Source organism: Urocampus carinirostris, chromosome 1 (genome assembly GCF_059441175.1).
Source record: "Urocampus carinirostris isolate Australia breed hairy pipefish chromosome 1, RoL_Ucar_1.0, whole genome shotgun sequence".
In the NCBI taxonomy this organism is placed as follows: Eukaryota; Metazoa; Chordata; class Actinopteri; order Syngnathiformes; family Syngnathidae; genus Urocampus; species Urocampus carinirostris.
In genome coordinates this window covers 44250354-44274532 of record NC_142349.1, presented here as the reverse complement: position 1 = coordinate 44274532, position 24179 = coordinate 44250354, and the positions used below count along the sequence as shown (strand labels likewise).

The window sequence follows — 24179 nt, the reverse complement described above, 5'->3', positions numbered from 1 at the left end:
AAAGAAATACACCTCGGAGTTTTGACCATGTTCACAAGTGTTTCACTCGAATACAAATATCTGAAAACGAATGCAGTTATTTTTTTAACATGAGCTAGTTTCTTTACAAGAGCACGTACACATTATAAAGTGTTGTAACTATTTACAAACAAAAAGCTATCCAACAAGACAGTTGACTATCTGACTCAAGTATTTCATAGGGACGTCTGCATGGTCTCACAAAATAGATTGGAATGATGTAAATTATTTGGAGAAACCTGTATTTTTGAGTATCCTGAACAGGCATCTACTACTGCAGTGTTTCCCCAAAACCGTTTCATTATTTATGTTTTAAATCATGAAGTGGTCTGAACTGACAGTATAACGTTATTTCTTACCATTTGTGTTCGCCATGGCTCAGAAGGTAATACACGTTATTCATTTAGTTGATAATTTTACCGCGATTTAGGATTTTTCTATCATTTTTAACCTGTATTTCAAATGTTTATAGTTTTTTAATCCAATTGAAAAAAAAAATAATTTTAATTTTAATATTAATAATATTATCTTTTTTATCAAAGGTAATATGAATGAAGTTTTGCAATATACAGCAGCTCAGTAGCCTAGATGATAGTGGGGCCGCTTTGAGACTGGGAGGACGCTGGTTTGCGCCTCGGCCGAGTCATACCTAATTGGTAAAATGGCGGCGCCCTCTGTTGGCTGCGGCTGCATCGGCTCGCTACAACGGGTCAGGTGTATCGACATTTCGTTCTGTGTACATTGTTACAAAGAATGACAATACAAAGGAAATTATTATTATTATTATTTCTGAAGCTAGAGCAAACAACTCTGCTCCTGCTCGATTCTATGATGTATGCAACGCACCCTGATTTGCTGACGAGTCACAAAGCGTGATGTTTGTTGGCAATATTCAGCAACCAGGACGTTGTTTTAGAGTTGGCATTAGTGAGACAACAAAAATACAAAAAAATAAGTCTCTTGTGAAAAAGGGGAATTTCACCACCAAAACATTGCTCCCATGTGTCAGCGCCTCAGCAGATAAGGTGATTTAACCCTTTATTTTTTCAAGTGATCACATAATGGGGACAAAACAATCATTTGTCAAAATATGTGGTTACACATCACCTCCGTCAATGCCAAATCAATCGCCCTTTTTTTTCAGGACGCCAAAAGAGTTGCTTCTCCAAAATGAGCCGGAACTCCCATTACTAGTCTGAATCAATCAAACTATCAATAACTTACAATATAATGTATTTGCCTGTGCAGTGGGTTGACGGTGGGCAGTTGGTGCGATAGTTTTGGGAAAATACCGCCCCCTCATTTGTGAAAGTGGTAACGTTTCTCCAGGCTTTCCAGCATGCTGATTTAAACCAAACCAAAATTTGATTGGCTGAACCAACGGCAATATCAGAGATATAAAATGCTGCAGTTCGCCTGCACATAAAATAGGGAAGGCCTTTGGGCAGATTTCTGAGCCTAGGATTAACATTTAACCAATCAGGTTCAAATGTGATTGGTTAGATGCTTAGACATTAAAGCACACGTCTGGAAGCAACGCAAGCAGGGGAGAGGCATTATAATTTGGAAGTACTGTATTTATAATTTGTTGCTTTTTAGGCCCAGCACAAAAAAAAACAACATCAATCATTAATTAACAAGTATTGAGGGAAAAAATATAATTAACATCACATGATTTGGATATTATTTTAGACCAGCAGAGAAGGACTTGTAGGCCTTCAAAGCCCACCACTGGTAAAATATCCCTTGTCATCCGTGATTGTGTATGTAGGGTAAGTTACTAAAGTAGGCTGAATAATGAAGCATAATGCTAAAAGCTAATAGTTTGGAGGTGACGTTCTTTTGCAGATTTAGCCTGCCTGTGAACAGAAAGTCTGGTTTTGGCCCTAGAACCAAACTGAGTTTGACATCCCTGTTTTAGATGAATGTAAAAAAATTAAGTGCTCTGATGACTTTTTTAACTTGCTAGCATGCTAACCTGTGTTCCTTTGCAGGCCCCCTGACCCAGCATTTAGCCAGATGGTCACAGTCGCCAATCCCTCCTCACAACCAAGATTAAGATTACGCCACGCACACGCGCTGTGCCACACACTCACACACATACAGGGCAGGAGATGACATAAGCGAGAATCTGTCACGGAGTTACGGCTTAACTTGTTAAAACGAGTCGACGATCGGGGCTGGGGAGGAGTGGCAACCAACAAAGTCTTTGCGGTGCTGAACTAAACCGGACGGAAAATGGACGCGGCAGGACAGGCGGACAGATCCAGCATGGCGGCAGCCGGTGCCATCTCGCACGGTTGAGCTTCCCGACGTGTGCGCGGCGGGTGAAGCAGCATGCGGCGAGCATCATGGGCTTTCTGGAAAACTACCAGGAGATCGACCCGGTCACCCTCAACTTGTGCATCTTGATCGCTAGCTACGTCATCCTGCTCCTCGTCTTTCTCATCTCATGCATCATGTATGACTGTCGCGGCAAGGACCCCACTAAAGAGTATGCGCCTGACCCGCAGCCCACTCAATCGCCCATTCGTCTGGTGGTCATGCAGAGCTCCCCGGCACCGGTAGCGCGTTGGGACGGCGCCAATATGATAACCACTTACCACGAGCCCTCGCACTCTGACTTTCAGGAGAAGAGGAGCACGATGGTTTGAGCCACCCCGGCACTGTCGGGTAGACCCCTCAGCCAAAACTTTCCTTTCCTTGCTTTCCCTTTTTTTGCTCTATGTTGGAACCTGCAGAGGTCGAGCGACATGTGTCAGCCTGGTTAAGCGTGCTTGCACGTGAAATCCCGCTCAAGGATCCCCGAGCCAAAGCCGGTAGTCTGCTCCCATGTCAGATGTCACAAGTGATAAGGCAAACGCTTGTTTTGACGCACTCTTTCAGCTTCGGGATTACGGTGAACGAAAACATTCGGAGAAATGTTCCCAAAGCAGGTGATAAAAGCTGCTGAAGATAGACTTTAATCGGTAAGGATATAACCCAGTCAGTTCCTTGACCCATGACGACCTTTGGTAAACCCTTTGACATCATAACAACTCAAACCTGTGTCCATTAGTTTACACAGGTGCCCATCATACCAATAATCAGATCTAGAAGGTTAATATTATTCAGTCAATGCTTACTTTGAAAGTGAAGGCTTGGTAAAACACTTAAATACCCTTTAATCACTTTTTCTCAAGGTCATGTAACAATTCCTTTTGCAATAGAAGTCATGTCACTGGAGAAGAAAAACATTCATTGAGTAAGTTATCTCTCCTTTGAATTTCTTATTTTAGCTCTCCTTTGAATGTACACCAAGATCCATGCTCTGAGGTGTTTGAAAGTCAGAGTGTAGTCTAGGGGTGGGCAAAACCTGCTCACTACGACCGCATGTTCCGTCTGCTTCTTTTTTTCCTGAACAAGTGATTTAAATTCCCTAGTGGCCTTTACTGCACAGTTTGATAACAAAATGGTAAATTGTACAACATGAGTAAGAGAAGATAAACCTCTAAAAAAATGAAGGACCCGCGGAACTCAAGGAGCGGGTTGCCCAATGCTGGTGTAGTCAATTCATTCACTAGTTAAGGGTCAGAATTCAATGTACTTTGGAGCCCAAGAAAATGTCATAAATTATTACACTCAATTAATATGCTTAATATATTTTATGTAGACATGTGGCTTATGGCTCTTTTTTTAATGGTAATTAAATTAAATTAGCTTTGGTTCGATTAAGAGCAGGTCATCATGAGTAAGTACATAAGTATGTGTAAATTATTTATTTTTCAAACAACGGGTTGTGTTAATGGCCATTGAAGACTTGCTTTTTAAAAAATATGGGTTGCAATTTAGGCGAGATTAATTCATTTGAATACAAATTGGTTGGGTACATATATCTATCAAATTGAATGAATTAATGTATTGTACATTTTCATTAGTGGACAAAATAATAGTGGACTATTAGTAGACACATTACTATGGATGAATGGATAGGATAGGATAGGATGAGAAAGGTAAATGAAGAGTGTGTGAAAGAAAAGACAGTAAAGAGAAGCACATTTTTAATCCGATGAGGTTATCGGTCGATTGTGCCGTTCATCATCCGAAAGGATGTAAATCTTGTGTTTTACTTTATGATGCACTTTTAAGGAATCTGATCAAAATTTGTATTATTTGTGATGAAATGAATCCTCATCCAGCCTCTTCCACGGTATTGCTGCTATTTAGAGAATTTTTTAAAGTGTTTCATAACGCATCGTTTTATACGCAAGTGTCATTGTCGGTTCTTTGTTGATGTCCTTGTTGTCTTAAGACACACTACTGGCCATTCTAAGTATACTTCTGGATTGGTTGTTGCTCATGGATTAGTTTTCAACATTTGGTTAAGTCTGGTCAGACTACTTACGTAATACCTAGAGTGCTTCCTTAATTTGGGAGCTCTCCAATACACTCCTCTTGTTGCAGTGGAGTTAAACAAAAATACCAACAGAATAGCCCGATCTGGATTATAATCATAATATAATTAATTATACTCAATATTTGAGGTCATTTCACATTATGATTGTCACTCCCAGGCAAAGTTTACTGTACATGTGACAGAAATAAAACACAAATAAATAAAATATTGTGCACCACACAATTTATACCATACCAAACCATTTATCCACAAAAACTTACTTAATTAACACACTCACTGAGAAGTGCTGTCCAAATTAACCTCAATGCGGAGGCATTTGTACATTTTCTCACAGTTGAACACACGTGGAACAGCAAGGCATACAGAGTGTACAATAAGTGCTCCAGGCTTTGCCTTTCGTATTTGCCTCAGTTTTATTTTCAGATCTTGTGATCTTGTGAAACATCGTCATTCATTCATTCATGCCTCAAGCATATTTCCATTTGGAAGTACACGTTAAGCAAAAATGCACACATCAGTTCTAGTTACCTTATGTAAACCATCAAAATGCCCGAAATGCAATTTTGTGCTGCTTTCGTAGAATACATGATAGAAGAGGAAATTTGCACCTGTAACTTGTTCAATTGACAAAGAGACTCATCTATCTAAAATTCTTAAGTTTATTCACAAAATGAACTGTTTCCGTTACATTCTTTATATTGCAATTAGCTATTATTCTTACTAGCATTCTTCTTGCTGTTAATCACACTACATCTCACCCAATAGAGCTTAGTGGTGTCTTACATGTTGCCGTAAAAGATGACACGACATCACTTACAGTGCATGCACACAAATTCGGATTCTCCGTACCGATCTCCTAAATATTCCCAACACGAGCTCTGGATACATTTAAGTGGTTTCATGCAGCGTTTTCATTGATTTCTGCCTTTTAAAAGACGGTGGGCTTAGTTTTATGAACACCTAACAGTCAGGGATTTTAAAGCATGATTTCAAACATATGTATGCCTAATGACAGCTTTAATGCCTCTATTAAGTTTTGTTTTTGTTAGATCGTGAACATGACTCCACAATTGAGCGATTTAATGCTCTTAAAGCAGAGGGTTGTGCTAACATAAATGCTCTTACTTCACTCATCAAGCATGGTTATGTAATAGCCTTTATGATGACATCAGGAGAAGGATTTCACTTGCTAGTCACAAGTGTCATTCATTCACTATTTTTAAAGTAACTGATGAGTCCTCAAGTGATATACACTGCTGCACAGCATCTGATGTCCCCACACTGTGCCTTTAGTTTTCCTTACTATAGTAGTCTTTCGTCATCTCAATTGGCCTACCCGTTGCTTACCTCTTGTGCTTGGCATGCATGCTATCTTCGATACTGGGGTTTCATCACTGTTTTTGAGGATGCTAACAAGTGAATGTTGATTGTGGCTTTGTGTTCAAGCTATGTGCTTCCATCCATTTATCAGTCTGTCCATTCTTCAGTCATCAACTGTCATCATTGAAGTATAAACTATTAAATTTATAAAAGTGTTATATTTACGCAGTGTTAATGTTGTTTCTCATATAACTTGACACTTTTTTAATTATCTTTTGCAAAATTGCTAAATTTTTACATTACATTAAGAATATTCTTGATACAATTAGTATGGAACGTATTACTGTGCTGAGTGTCTGCAGATTCAGAGTGAGGCATGCAATTTTCTTGCCTCATGGCACAGGGCGACAGCGAGACCCTAGATTCTGATTCAGTGTACACTTTAGCCCCAAACAATAGAATTAGTCATAGTATTTGCAAGTTAACTGCAAGTCAAGCCATCCGGTATTTTTTTCATAATGGTGGATTACCTATCTATTGATGATTTTATTTAAAAGGAGCCGCATATTTATTTGATTTATATGGTAATGTCAGAAAATTAGAAAATGCCTCTGTGGTATAGTTTATACATTGGTTTCTTGTTCTGTATGTTTGTTTATTTAGATGTAGGTTTGTTTATTTTTAGATTTGACTGTGTCTTACTAGACACGAACCTCACCACACGTCCTTGCTATCCATCTATCGATGCAATCAATCGATCGATCTATCAAACTGTGACTCGCAGTCAGGGTAGGCAGTTAAGGCACATCCTCACATATCATTGAAATTAAAAATTAAAAATAGATTAAATAGTTATATTTCTCATCTCATCTCATTAGCTGCACCGCTTATCCTCAGTAGGGTCGCGGGGATAGTGATATTTATTTAGTATTAAAGATTTTTCTCATTTAACTTCACAATTTGGGGGATTTTCACTTTCAAAAACACTGAATTTTCACGATTTAATATTAATAAAACAAATAGTATGTAGCGTATTATTGGGCGGCAGTAGCTCAGGAGGTAGAGCGATCGTCTTAGGATTAAGGGATCCCAGTTCGAATCCCGGCTTGTCCGTGTTGCATGTCGAAGTGTCCTTGGGTAAGACACTGAACCCCCAATACCCCCAATAAGCAGGTTAGCGCCTTACATGGCTGCACAGATCACGGCCGCTATTGGGAAATGTGAAGCACACTGTAAAGAGCTTTGGGAAGTCATTGACTTGAAAAGCGCTATATAAATGCAGATCATTTCATTTCATATTGTGCCATGTGTCTGTAAATGCAGAGTGAGGCACGCAATTCTCTAACCTCATGGAAGAGGTTGATAGTGAGACCAAGTATTCACACTTTGCAGACATCTCAGCCCCAAACAATAGACTCAGTGATAGTATTGGCAAGCTAACAGCAAGTCCAGCCAAGGACTTTGTTTTTCTGATACAGTAAGACCTCGGTTATCGCGGTTAATGGGGACCAAAAACACCCGCGATAAGTGAAAATCCGCGAAGTAGCGGCGCACTTCCCCCCAAAAAATACATTTTTTTTTTCAATTATTATTTTTTAGACCCGTTTAATGGGGAGCAAAACCACCCCCAAAAAGTGAAGATCTGCGAAGTAGCAACGCCCCTTCAAAAAGAAAAAAAAATCTCATCTCATTATCTGCACCGCTTATTCTTATTATTCGCGAGCGAGCCCCTAACTTTCGGGCGCGTTACGCACAACACCGCGACAAGCCGAGTGGGTCGGGCGCTCCGCGTGGAGGCTGGTGTTAGGTAAAAGTGGTTGTATTAGCGGGAGTGACGTGTGCGCGCTCCCGCGACAGGGGATGCAATACCTGGCAGGGATGCATTTCTCGGCATAACACCGCCCGTCCGTCGACCGGAGCAATCGAGGGCCGTGTAGCGACATGTAGAGCCATCACGGCCCGAGTGGGAGGCGTGACGTTGGTGACTTTTTCATCCGCGTTAACGAACGCATTTTGTAGAATACGATCGCGCTTTATTGTTTAAATAAACGCGTTATATAGACTACGATCGCCCAATTATTTTAATTAGCTCGCTTTATGGTTTCAATAAGCGTATTATATAAAATACGATCGCTTTTGTCGGAAGCGCAGCAGAATGCGCGTCCACGCAAGGGGGGGCGGATTCTGTACGGGAGTCGGATTTGGGCACAACACCGGGAAACGAGAACGGCGCGCCGTGCTAGGGTCGTCGGCCGAGGGGGATTCCCGCAAAAATTGAAAATCTGCAAAGTAGCGACGCCCCTTGAAAAAAGAAAAAAAAAAGAATTTTTTTACCATTACAGACCGCGAAGCTCTGAATCCGCGAACGTCGAACCGCGAAGTAGCGAGGTCCCACTGAATCTATCTCTCTATCTATCTATCTACCTATCTCTCTATCTCTATCTATCTCTCTATCTCAAGTTGGCTCATTTACCTCGCTGTTAATTGGCTTGCGCTGCTGTCAGTCACAGGGCAAGTGGTTTTGCGCATGTGCACTGCGGAACCAAGAGGGCGGGCGTGGTCCATCGGAGCAGCCTGTCCGGCCTCCATCGCTGTTCGCCGGTTTCCTTGGCACACCTGCCCGCATTCATGTCGACTTCTACCTGGGGCTTAGCGGTCCGTGGACGATTGATCCAGGATGTTATTGAGGAAGAGACTTAAGTGGTGCCTCTGAATTCATCAGAGAGTCAGCTGGTAGTTTTGAAAGCAGGGGGCAAGCTAATGCTAATAATAAAGTGCTGTGAGTTCCTCCGTACCTCATTTTTTAAACATTTCAACCATTTTGTGCTGCCAAGGACCACTAAACGTCATGAAGAACGTGAACAGCTTCCACAGGTAAGTAAGCAATTGAGGAACGTTTAACAAGTTTGTTTGGCAACATTTCTTTACAATTTAACGTTTCGGTAACTCGCGCGTGACGAGTTCAGACGTCAAATGAATGCTTAACGAGGACTATGAGAAATTAATGTTCTATTGATATGCAAATGGTTAACGGTCTCCATTTATATAGTCTCTGAAGACCTCCCAAAGCGCTTTACGATGTGTTTCACACTTACCCGATCTCTCTCTCTCTCTCTCTCTCTCTCACACACAAGGAATTAATTAATGAAATGCTATTTGAAAAGTTTAATTAAAGGTGGTGTCTTTCAAAGATCCTTAAGCTTATTTTCCACTACACTTATCTGATTTGATCTTACTTTTACCAGAGCTGTTTGGTGCGGAAGATATTAGGTAGTAGGAATAGGGGGTTGGGGGAGTGCTGGAGAGTGACGTCATGCAAGGGCTGTCACGAATCTCATCTCATCTCATTAGCCGTACCGCTTATCCTCATTAGGGTCGCGGGGGGCTGGAGCCCATCCCAGCCATCTCCAGGCAGTGGGCAGGGGACACCCTGAACTGGTTGCCAGCCAATCGCAGGGCACACGGGGACAGACAACTCACTCGCTCGCTCATTCACACCTAGGGACAATTTAGACCGGCCAATTAGAATAGAATAGAATAGAATATACCTTTATTGTCATTGTTACAAATGGGCTAACATATTGTGACAACGAAATTGGGCATGACACTCCAGTTTTACACATAGTGAGGGTATGAGCAAGAAGATAAAGGAACAGAGAAGATAATGTTATAAAACAAGGGGAATAAGGCTATAGTTATAATTTACATGGTATTTACACAACATCGTCAGCATGTGGGATGTTACATACAGGGTTGTCGTGATAACGTTGTATCGTAACGGTTGTTATTCACCTGAAATGCATGTTTTTGGAATGTGGGAGGAAACCGGAGTGCCCGGAGGAAACCCACGCAAGCACGGGGAGAACATACAAACTCCGCACAGGAAGTCTGGAGCTGGATTTGAACCCACGACAGGTTCCCATGACATGAACTGTGCCGCACAAGCGCTAACCACTGCGCTGCCGTGCTGCCCGCTGTCACGAATATTTATCACAAATATTTTTCAGATTCGTGAATATTTTTCACATTTGTGATGATCATCTATTTCATTCTCCAACCCCTTTTGTGACCACCCTTGACTGAAAAGAATATACATCAATGTGCAGTGACGCAGAAGCGGACAACACCGGGCCGCTGCTGTTTCAAAACTTCAGTATTTTGGACAGTTTTGGGTTTACACTGAGCAACAGCGTTTCACCACAAAATACAGAAAAGGAACAATGTTAAGTTAATGATAATTTCTTGATTATTTCTTGACTTTTTTTTTTTTGCCCATTAAATTTAGCTTTTTCAAGGTGTAAGGTATCATTACGCTCATAGTAGCATATAATGCAGTGGGGGGGGGAAATTGACAATATATAAGTCAACTGTGATTATTTGTGTGACGATTAATCGTTCTCAGAATATCCCGTGACAGCCCTATGTCATGATCGTCACTGCAGGTTTTTTTTTTTTTAATGTTTTTACTGTTGGACCAATCAAGGAGAAATCATAAAATGTAAAGTTAAATAAATTATAATAAAGTGGGTTTTTAACAACACAGTGTCGGGTCATTGTGAACCATGGATAACATGAGGGTTAAGTACTCAGAAAAAAACAAAACCTAGCACAGAAAATTCACTTCTCCTATAAAATCGAAAATGGCATTGAAATTGCCGCATTCGCAATGATCGCAGCAAGGCTTTAAGGCTAGGACCTTAGCTTGGCCTTTTGGCTGAGAGTAAGTCCCGGCTCCTTGGCTTTGTAGCGTATTATGAACTAACCGATAAAGGATAATGGATAATTAATATAGAAAATAGAACAATAAACCTTAAAAAAATCCCATTGGTCTGAAAAATCGCCATCAGGTTTTTGTTTTTTTTTCTTAAATCTTTTAGCCTCATTTAAAACATTTCTTGTAAATGTGTATATCATTCATTAAAACACACATACTCCAGAAGGCTTTCTAAGTTGTGAATGAGGCCATGCCAGGGCGAAGTCAAATTTGGCTTTTTCCCTGAGAGTTGGGAGTTTTATATCAAATACAGTTATGTCACAAGTAGACCCACCAGCAAGCCGAAATTACTCAAGTCAGACATTTTGGTTTGTAGTTAATATGCTGTTTTTAATCACATTAGATAGTCAGTCATAAACAATTGTAACCTGATGAAAGTCCACACTCACACACAAGCTCATACTTTGTACTAACAGGTGAGACGTCACGAAAACAATCTCCTACGCTAGATTGTTGTCCAAACATTTCATCTGAGGCGCACTTCCAAAACAAACTTAAATGGCTGTGAGCATTACTCTGGGGTTTCCAACATGGTGCCTGCAGGCACCCCCGAGTAGCGTGCAGACAGGTTCTGAAAATAGCTCACCAGCTCATCGGTTTTAGTAGTTGACTATGCCTATTTTAACTACAGTAAATCCTCTTTTTTTGTGGGGTTGCATTCCAAAAAAGTCCCGCAAAAGTCAAAACCCGCAAAGTAGAAACATGTTTTTAGTCTTTAGATATCAGTAACTTACAATGTATACATCTGTGACAAAATAACAACTATAGATCTACAAATAAAACCACAGAACAAAAAATAGCCGTTGATTGAATCAATCAATCAATGGATGGTGTTTATTGTCAAACAATAGTACAACATAATTTGGATGGCTTCTCTTTTCAGTAATAGAAAGCAATGTAGAGAGGGGCCCACAGCTGCATGCTAGCATCTTGGACACATGGAGTGAGCCAGGTTTTCGCGGTTATTAAAATACAAACGTCACAAATGGAGCGGTTTCCCTTAAGTTGTAGCTTCATGGGTAATGGATCTTGCGCTGGTGATAGACAGCCACAGTTTTGATGTAGCCGCAGAAGTAGGCTGGACCTGCAGCCCTGCCTTTTCTTTATTTCCCAATTCTGCCTCGGTCTCTTCCCATACCCGATAACAATCCAAGGAGACCGACGTAGTGATCAGCATTCTGTTATGTTCTTCTGACTTTTCTTTGGAGTGTGATCAATGTAAAGAGCCGCTAAACTATAAGCTGTGGCCGTGCTTTGCTATCTGACATATTGACTTGTGCAACCGACAAGCTGTTTGACTGACAGCGTACACCGGCTTATCCCAGTCGCGCACACACTGTCACACACAACCAACGTACGCATGTACGCACTTACACACACACACACACACACACGCAGCCCTTGGCGACCTACCCCGTGATAGCATTTGCTGTGTTGTACTCTGCAGAAAAGAATGCACGATTAAAATCCACAGGGCATCGAAACCGTAACACTGTGAGGGATTAAACTCTAATACTGTGAGGGATTACTGTACTAAAAATCACAACCAGTTTAGAGTACAGTAATAATATGCCATATTGTTATTTTAGAAATGCATATACTGTATAATTGGTAATCTTTTGCACCAATAGGTAACGAAAAGTAGCTCCCAGCTTCAGAAATGTCAGTTACCCCTGCTCTAATGAATCTGTTACTGATCGTGCTTGGCTAATTGCAGACTTTAAAATGTAGATGGTAAAGTCCTTTTTTGTATTTGCACTAATAATTTGAAAGAATAATTTGATTGTTATTGACCTTGCCCTCGGTCAAAGATTAATCATTCATTTGACTGTTTTTCAGCTCAATATGAATTTGAAATTTGAATGCAACTCATTGGTGTCGGTTTTTGTTTTTGCAAGATACAATAACAAATGTCTTTTTGCTTTTGGATGTTTGAATGTTAAGATTCATGAACAGACGGCCTTCTGCTAACTGTCGCTACCAGCCCACCTGCTACGAGCATGCTGCTAACTGCTACACGCACGCAGTAAGTCGCTGTCTGTCAGCCAACATTTTACACGAGTGCCATGTTTCAAACAGGTTTCCATCCCTCCCCCCCAAAAAAAGAGAAAATAGATTTTTTAATTGAATATGCTGTCTTCATATAACTGAACGCATTTTCAAACTATTTCTATTTTTTTTCTATTCTGTAAAAAACAACCTAAGCGAAATCAACTTGTGTCCTGCCTCAGCTATATAAAATGGATGAAAATGTATTTTCAACCAATCAGTGACAAGAAATGTACAAAATGATAGGCAGCATAGTTATCTCATTGTTATTTTATTATACTAGGCAGTTCTGGTTTTGCATTTGTTAATCAGTTTTCAAACAATTTCAAAAAAGATGATAAATATAGGCAAATATTTTGTTCCTATTACTAACGAGTGATCACAGTAATAATGATAATTATTTATCATATAATATTAAACTTTAAAAAAATTTTTTTACATAAAGCCATTAATAAAATCTTAATGCCACTTGGAAATCCTCCCTTGATATGCTAAAAAGTTTACCCTAAACCTCACTTGTACTCTGCAACTTGTAAACCAATATAGAATTTCCTTTTTTTAGCCTCAACTCTTATTAGAACCTCTAATCATATTTCACAGCCTTAACGCTAGTTTGAAACCCTAAAGGTAATCGCCGACCATACCTGGAAACTCAAAGCCTAATTTCAAGCCCCTTGTTGAAAACCTAACACTACTTGGCTTTGGTGTAAAACCTTTACCCTAATCATTAAAACAACTTGAAAACCAATTCTTTAAACATTTAACTCTCTGTGAAAGCCCATCTTGAAATACTTGCCATAGTAATCATTTTTTACAGTCCAAGACTGAATTGAAAGCCAACTCTGAAACCTTGAAACACAACCCTTTATTTAAACGCTTAATTCTTCTTTTAAACACTTTTTGCAACTATCCATTCTTTTGAACCCTGACTCTTAATGGTTTTGCTTTTCAGCTGCATCCTGGTGATTACAGTTTACATTAAAGCAGAAACTTGTAGTGTTTCGGGGATGTAAGGCACCTAAACACGCCACATTGGCCAGAAATGTCTGCGCCTTACAACCTGGTACGCCTTATATACCACAAAATACGGTGTATAAGATTGGAATTGCATACTACAGTATTCGTTACAGTATCCTACCATATTTGTGCAATGATTGATCGATCAAAAACATGGCTGACGAAATCGCATGACAGTGCAGCTTGCGGCAGTGAGAGCAATCACACAAACGTCTGTGAGCGATACTTGAAATAACGGTGTGAAACATCATTCCTGCGTATGGATACCAAATCATTATCAAACATGTCCTGAGATCAGATCCATTCCTCTGGCTTTCCAGCAACACTAGATAATTTTTCAAATTTCAATGAAATGGTTAATGTAATATTGGAAAGGTTGCACGGCCCACACATCACTTTTTTTTTTTACAACAACTATTACATGAGATTTCCCTTTTTAAAAAGCTATCTTTTGTTACACATTATTAACATTTTGTGGAATGAGTTTGTTGCACAATAACAGAACTGTATTTAATCACACTTTTTTCATGGAAGCACAATGTTGGGAAAAAGATTGACTGCTACATTCAAATAATTAGCAAATTATTTGAATTTTACACAATCCCCAAAAACATGTTAATTTTCCTGTTTTTCTTTCATTTCTTCTTTGGTTTATATTTTCCTCACTTCGTACTTCTTTTTTTCTTGCCCTTTTTCTTCTTTTGTTCTTTAGTTTTCTTTTATCCTTTATTTGTTACTAATACTTATCATTTTTCTTAGCTCCTTACTTCTCTTTTCATGCTTTTTTTGCCCCTTTTCCACTGATTGTTTTTCCAGTCAAGTCATGTTTATTTGTATAGCCCTTAAACACAAGGAGTATCAAAGGGCTGCACAGACTATTGCAAACTACAGACTATTATTACACCACCCCTGATCTAAAACCTACATGAGGGCAAAGAAAAACCTCAGCATGAGGAAAATGAAGAAGCCTTGAGAAGGGGACCGCACATGAGGAAGCCCCTCTTCCAGGATGACAAGGCTGCAACAGATGTTGCAATAACAAATAATGCACAGATATTGTCAATATGAAATATAGGCCATTCATAAGCTATAGAATAGGGGTGTGTTTTAAGCCTAGACTTAAACAGTTCCACTGAGGTTGCAGATCGAATCTCACAGGGCAGAGCATTCCACAGGACCTAGGCTTGAATGGAGAACGCTCTTTAACCTTCCTGTTTTTTTCCTTTTTCTTTTGTTTTCCTTTTCATTTTTGTCTATTTTTTCCCTTTTTAAGTAATTTTGTGCGTAATGTTATATAGTAATCGGCAACATATGGATTAAAGGAACAAAAACAATTTGAAGAGCCGTTTGGGTGCCAAAAGAGCCAGCAATATTGACATAATCATGTTGGTAAGAAAGGTCACATAACATACTGCTACAGAACTGTGCAGGCGATAATTAAAGTATACCACACTTGTCTCTCTTTTAATGTTTTAGTGATTAAAAACAACCATCTATCCCCCATTCCCCGCCTCTCTCGCAACAACTCGGGCTCACATGCACGCTTTCTTTATTTTTCTCAATCTCATGCACACATTGACTTTAAAAGACCGCGCTTAAAACACCAAAGAGGGAACCTGCATTGTTTTGCCTGCATGTACTGTAATTCTGGCTCAATTTGCTGGTAATATAATTTCATAAATTTGAGCACTGATTTTAATTTGCAGGACTGTTTTTTTTGTGCGCTGAGACGATCTGGACAGTGCACAATTCCACACGTGCACAATGTAGAGGCAACATTGTCACTATAACATAAATTTTTAACCTTTCCAACCAAGACACATTTCTTTCATTGAAAAAGTCCCGCGGGACACCACCAGTCGGTGCAAGACCGGTAAAAGTAAATACAAACGTAAAATAGCTCTTGCTAGACCCTACAGGACACAAATTTCTCAAGGCACAGTACGACAATTAATCACTTTGCCGCAGCACAGCAGTTGAAAAACACCAACCTAGACCACCAGTAATACAGGTGACCTTTGAAAAGGTACCGACATCCGGACATTTCTTTGTTAGATTTTGAATTGTGTGCACCTTTTTCGAGGACGGGACAGTACTGTAGTGCTTCTTTCCGCCGCTTCCAGCGTGTGGCGCTGTGAGAGGTCACCCACCATTAACCCGAAAGTTAAAAAAAAAAAAACTGCCTTCTCTTCCTAGTTCTGTGTGTAAACATTCTATACTTTCTATGTCTATATTATCTCCAGTGCGCTATGAACTTTTTTATTTTTTAATTACCTTGTGCATCCATTCAATATGGTTGCTGTAAAGTGCAAAGAAGAGGCGAGCCCTTTCCTTTGAAACGAAAGTAAAATAAGAAAGCTTGATGCGGTTGAGAATGGTTGGTACGCTTTTTTCGGCCACTTTTTACCACGGAGGAGGACCTCTTGAAGCGCATCTTCTACAAGTAAGATAAACCGTTTTATTTATCTTTATAGAGCATATTATTTTATGAAATATTTGTTCTTTAGTACAATACAGGTTACTTTTACAAGCCTTAAACATACTCATATAAACTTTAAACATACCTTTCATACATAATATAGTACTGGGGGGGATTTTTTAAGGGTTATTGTTCTATTTTCTTTATTAATTATCCATTATCTGTTATCGGTCAGTTCATAATACGCTACAAAGCACATAATATAGTACTGAAGCAACTTACAAATTCATCTTACAAACGTAAGTTTCGTAAGCAGGGAAGCGTCTGTATTAGGTTTTATTTCATCACACCATTTTACTCATGGTGCCAGAAACGAATGGTAAAAAATGGAGAAAACGGAAAGTGGTCCTGAAAGAAACAAATTAATAAACAGTTAGATTTATCATCTAATATACTAAAGAGTTGTTTCTCTTTTTTGCGTGAATCTTTTAGGACGACTTTCTCCATTCTCTTAACATTCGTTTCTGACATGCTGAGTAAAAATAGTTCGATTTGAGGTAAAATTGTCTGATTTTTTGTCTGTCATCTGTATCACTAGTGGGCTAGTGGTTAGGTTGGTTTCGGCACTCTCACTTCCGCGACCTGGGTTGGATTCCTGTTGCATACAATGTTTTGCAATTATGATTAGCAACATAAATGTCGACGTATCAATCATTGCACTAATATATAACCCAAGTGAATGAAATGAGCAACGGTAATACACGATATATAAGCTAGCTCTTACTGTAATTTTGATTCAATGCGCCTTATATTTCGAAAATATATGACAAAAGACTCTTGGGGGATGTGCCCCATAATCTGGTGCGCCTTATAGTACAAAAAATACGGTAAACATTGACACAATTTATATAAGTGTGCTCTTTTTACTCTTGCACAATGTAGCATTTGACCTGGCTGTGTGGGTCAATTTCAAATGAGTACGTTCCGGTAACTCAGATGCGTATTTGTGTGGTCATGGCAGTTCCTGATCGCGCCGGCACTCGCGGGGACAGCGATGTTACACTGGCTGTCAGCCGATGACTGGCAGCGTGTGACGGCGTGGGTGTACGGCCTGGGACTCTGTGCCCTATTCCTCATCTCCACCGTATTCCACGTGGTCACCTGGAAGAGGAGTCACATGAAGTAAGGCTCAAGCGACCGTGTCTTACACACACCACAATTGGGTATCAAGCATTTTGAACAATGTTTAGGGTTTTAAAGTAGTGGACAAGCATGAGTTTGTCATTTATGGTTATTTAACGTGTAGATTCTCATACAAGCCGAAAATACTGAAATTAGGGGATGGCTTATGCGCATAAAATATAAATGAACACAAGGGGTCGTTTGTTTTGGGTTTTAAAAAGAGGGTGTCAAGGCAAAGTCAAGGTACCGTATTTATTCGTGCACAATGTGGACCCCAAAATTGTTAAAAATGATTATAACATTTGGTCTCCCCCAAACCACCAACCCACCCCATCTCAAACTTTGCAGTTGGATACAACGGGAATTAAACCCAGGTTGAGGCAGTAAGAGTGCCGAATCCCAACCCCCGGAACACTAGCGATATAGATGGCATACGAAAAAGCATTCGATTTTATCTCATCATCACATTTTTATTCACGGTACCAGAGATGAATGTTAATTTTGTTGTGCATTTCACATGTTACAATGACAATAAATGCTATTCTAGTTTTCCATTCTATTTTTGCGTTTATATTTTTCAGAATGACTTTTCTTCATCTCCTTTCTCTAACATTAGTGTCTGGTACCATAACAAAAAATAGTGTGAGATAAAACCTAATGCCTTTTAATCTATATCACTGATGGGTCAGTGGTTAGGATCTGGCGCGACCTGGGTTTGATTCCCGTAGCATCTAATGTTTTGCGATTGTGGTCAGTGATATTTTTCGACCGATCAATCATTGCACAAAAATGGTATTAATGTAAAACCTTGTGTATAACGTGCACTCCAACTTGGGAGTTATTCTTAGGTAAGCGAAAATGCGTGTTGTACATGAATAAATGCTATCTAATTATTATAGTTTCTTGTTTTTGGGTTCATGCAAATGTCATGTGCAGTTGGAATTCTAGATTCCGAGCTTTGCTTTGAATCCATTCAGGGAGGTGGAGCACTACTTCCATATGTGCGACCGGGTCGTTATATACGTTTTCATTGCCGCCTCCTACACGCCCTGGTGAGCGCTCGCACAGGTACAGCGAAAGCCGTCAAGAACTAGTAACACTCATCATTCTGCACATCTTTTCGTGGCCTTGCTCAGGTTAAACCTGCGTGACCTGGGCCCGGTGGCGTGCCACATGCGCTGGTTGGTGTGGTTTATGGCGGCCAGCGGGTCCTTCTACGTATTCAACTACCATGAAAAGTCAGCAATCGCTCGCCGTTTCGCCAATGCTCGACAGCTAACGCTCACAGATTTCCATATCCCGTTTTCTGTTTTTTTTTTTCTGGCAGGTACAAGCTGCTGGAGCTGGCCTCCTACCTGGCCATGGGATTCCTCCCTGCCTCTGTTGTTGCCTCGATGGTCAGTATGGCTCTGAGCGTTGTTAGCCTTTCTTATTGGGGCTTTAAATCTGTATGATTGTCTGCAAGACCACTTCAATTGGAATTATTGATGCTCACCACTGGCGCTAAATAAATTCAGGCCTAAAATCATCTCCCTAAATCGTATTAACGTTTCAAGATCAGCTTAGGTTTTAATTATCTCCCTTTGGGGCTGCTCTAAGATTTCAAATTAGGACTCAAGGACATATGATAAGGTTTCAAGCAAATGCTAATGTTGCACATTGAAAGGTATGGTTTGCTTCCTGCAATATAGCTTGAAGAGGATGTATTTGATGTGCTAATGTTTTTAGGTCAGGATTGGGGTTTGAAGCCAGGATTTTAAAGGGATACTGTGTAGTATTTGAACACTAGATTTTGCTGTATTGTGTATAGTGCAACTGAAAATGAGTACTAAAAGTACAAACTACAGAGACTCAAAGTGACCATCCCTTTCCAGGTGGAGATATGTTTCTACCTGGTCTCGAACGGGAGACCCTTAGGCCAATCTCCTAATCACTGTACTACGGAAACATGTTGGGGAAAATGGTTACCATAAGCCAATCCATTTTTTTTCACGTTTGCATTTACCTGCACTTGTGTTTCATTGTCTATTTGTTTATAAATGAACCATTTCATCCAATTAGTTTTGAAACACACACACAATATACAAATAAATGTATTCATTTTCAAATAAAAACCTTCATTAAGAGTACTAGCAAAGTAATATCTCCTTTTTAAGCACTAAATGTGATTATTTGCATTGAAGAACTTGGTGTAATAAGGCTAAAATTGTTATTAAAGAAGCATTTAGAGAAAAAATGTAGCTGGCTATTTGAATGTTGGCCATGAGCTCAATAAAAATATAGTTTTTATGGGGGTACACAGATACATAGGCTTAAAAAACCAGGTGAGTGCTATCTTATTGCCTTAAACAAATACTTCTATTTTTATTCAAATAACGTTTGAATGGGCGTTTTGCATAAATGTCTGCTTGATGTATGGTATTCAGCATATGCAGCTAAATTGGTTGAAGTGGCAACATCCACTGGAAATATTGAAAACTGTTTTTTTATGCTTCTCTCCCAAATCTTTTGGAGGGCCGTGGTATGGGGATCCCTGCGCTAAATAATAGACAATATCCCCTTTAAGACATAGTATGTATTTTTTAATAGAGTGTTAAAGTTTCAAATCTGGTTTAAAGAGTTGGCGTGTTCTTCCTTGGCAAGGTGATTCTTAAAGGTTTCAAACCCGGAATTGGATTTGCCTTCACTATTAGATAGGATTAGAAGCTCTGTCAGTATTATTATCCTATCAAAGTATTTTTTTCATGCCTTCATTTCATTTTTAGAACAGGGTTATGGTTTTAAATCAGGATTGGGCTAAACAGCACATAGGGTTTTTCTTTCACAATTACGTTTTCAATGGTTATTACAAGCAAGTTTTTTTTTTTCCATATACAATATTTGATTTTTTTTTTCACATGATTTGGAAAATAGTTTTCGATTTCTGAGCTTTGTCCGGCCGGTACCACGTAAAGATGACAATAGGCTGCTGTTTGTTTGTTTTTTGTAGAGCACAACGGAGGGTTTAGGGGAGCTGGCATGTGGTGGCGCCCTCTACTGCGCAGGTGTCATTTTCTTCAAGAGCGACGGCGTCATTCCCTTTGCGCATGCCATTTGGCACGTCTTTGTGGCGCTGGCGGCTGGCGTGCACTATTACGCCATCTGGAAGTACCTGTACCGCCCTACGCACGACCTTGTGCTTGGACAACCATGAGTGCCCGGCCATGACCGCTCAACTGCCTCCCTCCCAAGAAAAACGTTTACCACTTTCATAGATGGGATGATTGTCAACACTGAATGGCGCTTTTGGCGCTCACTTTTCTACACTCTCGGAGTCATTCCATGGAAAAAACACTGGGCCTTATGTTCCTACTCAGGTGAATTTTCCTACCGGAGGCTGATTCGACTATAACAGTAATATAACATTTTCAATATTCGTGTGTATTTGATGTCATCTATATTCAATAACATACACTATATTTAATAATTCGCCCTGTAGCAAGGAAGGGTAGAACACCGACGGTATATTTGCGAAGGAAGAAATTTTGCGAGCCACCATAATGGCGCTTTTGTGTGACTTTTTTGAATCTTATACAACGCCGGTCCGTATCGGTAAAGAGAAAAATACTTTTTTCATGAAAGCAGGTAAAATGGATGAAAACAGTTGCTCATGTGACCAGTTCACATTTACAGTAGTTTAGTTAAAGCTAAATGTTCTGCATTTATGTAGTGCTTTTCAAGTTAATGAAGACCTGCCAAAGCGCTTTACAATGTGCTTCACACTTTTCCCCTATACACACACTAACTAATCGCTTCAGCTACCTGCTATGGGGGCATTAGGGATTCAGTGTCTTGCCCAAGGACATTGACATAAGCCGCAAATCGAACCTGCGACCTCTTGATCCCAAGACAAGCGCTCTACCTCCTGAGCGAAGCATTGACTTTCCTTGGCTTGCACACACTTTAAGTACTCTGTTATTAGTATTGAACCCACCAAAACGAACAATTACTATATGTGTTATTGAATATGGTTCATATAAAATACACGCAAATAATGCAAATGTTACTGTTACTGTCGAGTAAAGCCTCCGGTAGGAAGATTTGCCCGAGTGGTAAAATATGGCAGAACAACGGTTTACTTGGTTAGCTTGTCTTTTAGCAGGTTTTGATAACTTTTCTTGGCAGGAAAATATTTCTCAGTTGTTGTACTGAATGTTTTATTGAATTCCGACTAAACAGAAAATGACAAAACGCATGACCAATAAGCGAGGACAAGTATGCTGCGCCACATTTGGTACCTGTTAAATGTTGTTTTTTTGTCTGGTAATTTCATTGTAGCAGTCCCATGGAGCGATAACCAACTACCTGCTGACAAAATAATTGTCCTTTCACCTCCCCCAAAATAACTGTTTCTTTTTCTACCAAAGTGATGACCGGTAATCCTCTCCGCTTCTACTTTACCGGATAGGTAAAACCCGCAATGAAACCGGCTAAATCCAAGCTATTTTTCTCTTATTTTGAAATACTGCTGCCCCCTGCTGGTAGGTTTTTGCATTTCAAGAGCTTTGCAGTCTCAGCCACTTGAACATTTGCCTAATCCTACTAGTGCACTTGGCCTCAAAAATATAATTCTTTTGGACTCTTCGATTTGGGAATGATTTGTGAACTATTACAATTTCACGACTTTTAATCATTTTGTTGGATGTTTCAGCACTAACTACTAGTAAGGTGCTAATGTCAACTAGTGCACCGGTCATTCAGACTCGTACAGTGTAATAGTATGGGAATGTCTCCTCAAAACATAATTAATCGCAATTCTCAATTACACTTTTGACAAGCATAAGAGAATGTAGAGAGTGACCAGGCAAACGGCACTAGTTTGCAATTCATTGGTTCAAGTGCTACATATTCCAAAAATTGAAATGGCTTCAAACGTGCGAAGATATCAAGTTATTTTGGGGCTCGGTGTTGTCGGAAATGTCAGTACTAATATTCAGTTATTCATTTAATTTTCTTAATGGTCTTGTGGGTGAAGGCAGAGTGTCGTGGTACGTAGATATTTGAGTGCACTGGTAGGATATGGCAATTTTGTCTGAAATGCGCAAGTGTCTTTGCAGCAGTGTTGTTGGCGAGTGGTCGTGGTTTTCACGGATTCCATTTCCCGTTCCTGTATATGATACGTTCTATTTGTGTATTTTGTTCCTGGCCTTTCTGCTGCTGTCGTACTTTGTGGTGCTACTTTTTCTTCCTTTGAATTAAAAATAAAAGGACAACCAGGTACTCCATTATCTGCACCGCTTATCCTTAGTAGGGTCGCAGGGGTTCTGGAGCCCATCCCAGCTGTCTTCTGGCAGTGAGCAGGGTACACCATGAACTGGTTGCCAGCCTGTCACAGGGCACACAGAAACAGACAACTCAGTCGCTCATTCACACCCAGGGACAGTTTCCCTGAAAGAAACTCAAGCAAGCACAGGGAGATCATGCAAACTCCGCACAGGTAGGTTCAATATCTTAACCTCAGAACTGTGCCTCACACGCGCTAACCACTGCGCCGCCGTGCTGCCAACCGGGTACTCATTCTCTCCAATTGCTAACACTTTAAAATTAAATGTCTAAATTAATGTTTTTACTGGTCATTTCCATTGGTCATGCAGTGAAAAGATAACTTTTTGAAAGTTATTCTCAGTGATTTATCCAATCCAAAGCTAGAATCACACCGTTATTGTTCCTTAAAGCGTCATTGTAATATTTGACTACTAGATGTCACTGGATTGTGTAGCGTTACGGACTACAACGCACAAGGAAAATTACAAACTGAGGACTCTAACCTAATGGGACCACTTTTCCTATTTTTTGCCCAGGCTTTCACACATTTTCTTGTTTTTGGGGGTCCCCTTAACAGCAAGATGGCCAGTGTTGGGCACGTTACTGAAAAATAGTAAGTTGGTTACTAGTTACTCCATATAAAAAAATAATTGACTTTCCTATTTCTAAATCCTTCCCATGTGGTTGGGCAAGACACTGAATCCCTAATGCCCCCCATAAGCAGGTCGGCGCCTTGCATGGCTGCTATTGGTGTGTGAGTGTGTGTGTGAATGGGTAAGTGTGAAGCACATTGTAAAGCGCTGTGGGAGGGCTTCATTGACTTGAAAAGCGCTATGTAAATGCAGACCATTTACCATTTTTTCCTCAGGAATGGTGTATTGCATAAATACAGTAAGACCTCGGTTATCGCGGTTACTGGGGACCAAAACCACCCGCAAAAAGTGAAAATCTGCGAAATAGCGACGCCCCTTCAAAAAGAAAAAAAAAATCTCATCTTATTATCTGCACCGCTTATCCTTATTAGGGTCGCGAGCGAGCCCCTAACCCGCGGCGCGGGTACTTTGGGGCGCGATATTCACGACACCGCGACAAGCCGAGCGGGTCGGGCGCTCCGCGCGGAGGCCGACCTGTCGGAAGCGCAGCAGAATGCGCGTCCACGCGAGGGGGGGAGGATATTGTACGGGAGTCGGATTTGGGCACAACAGGTGTAAAAAAAAAAAGTGAAAATCTGCAAAGTAGCGACGCCCTTCAAAATAATAATAATAATAATAATTTCTTTTTTTTTTTTAATCATTACAAACCGCGAAGCTCTAAATCCGCGAACGTCGAACCGCGAAGTAGCGAGGTCCCACTGTAATTGTATTGGGGGAAAAAAACCTAAATTCAGCACACTTTTACTGTAAATCCTTTGTTCATGTTTGCCCCATTTATTGAGTTTGTTTTGTGTTCCTATATAAGGACAGTTGAATGAATGACATTTGTTGTCATTATACAAGTGTAAGGAAATTGAACGGATTCTTTCTGTGCAAGTAAAACCAATTTTTTTTTAAATGTGCACAGGGGAAAAACAATATTCATGACGTGTATTAGAGTCTCAAGTTTGAGATATAGACGCATTACAGGTCCTCAACAAGGCAGCTTTGTTAAATAGTACCCGATCAAACACCAGTGTTAACATCTGCAGTGAAGAGGTGATTCCG

The 24179-nt window shown here is 40.1% G+C and overlaps 1 protein-coding gene and 1 pseudogene across 3 annotated transcripts; both read left to right on the top strand.

Annotated features, from left to right (window-relative positions):
- The first annotated feature begins 929 nt into the window (after window positions 1-929).
- Window positions 930-2673, top strand: LOC148374775 (small integral membrane protein 36 pseudogene; annotated as a pseudogene). The gene is made up of 2 exons (XR_015850976.1): window positions 930-1043; window positions 2013-2673. The product of XR_015850976.1 is annotated as a small integral membrane protein 36 pseudogene (transcript).
- Window positions 2674-2842: 169 nt separating this feature from the next.
- On the top strand, window positions 2843-22442 carry mmd (monocyte to macrophage differentiation-associated). 2 transcript variants are annotated; one of them, XM_088340840.1, is made up of 7 exons: window positions 2843-2987; window positions 12453-12534; window positions 17015-17175; window positions 18153-18227; window positions 18312-18413; window positions 18503-18572; window positions 20165-22442. In XM_088340840.1, exons 2-7 carry the CDS (start codon window positions 12457-12459, stop codon window positions 20366-20368), a joined length of 690 nt encoding a protein of 229 aa, XP_088196966.1. In that variant the 5' UTR covers window positions 2843-2987; window positions 12453-12456; the 3' UTR covers window positions 20369-22442. The 2 variants fall into 2 exon arrangements, with proteins under 2 accessions (XP_088196966.1, XP_088196960.1); XM_088340834.1 differs by lacking the exon at window positions 2843-2987 and adding an exon at window positions 8029-8608.
- Window positions 22443-24179: the final 1737 nt, after the last annotated feature.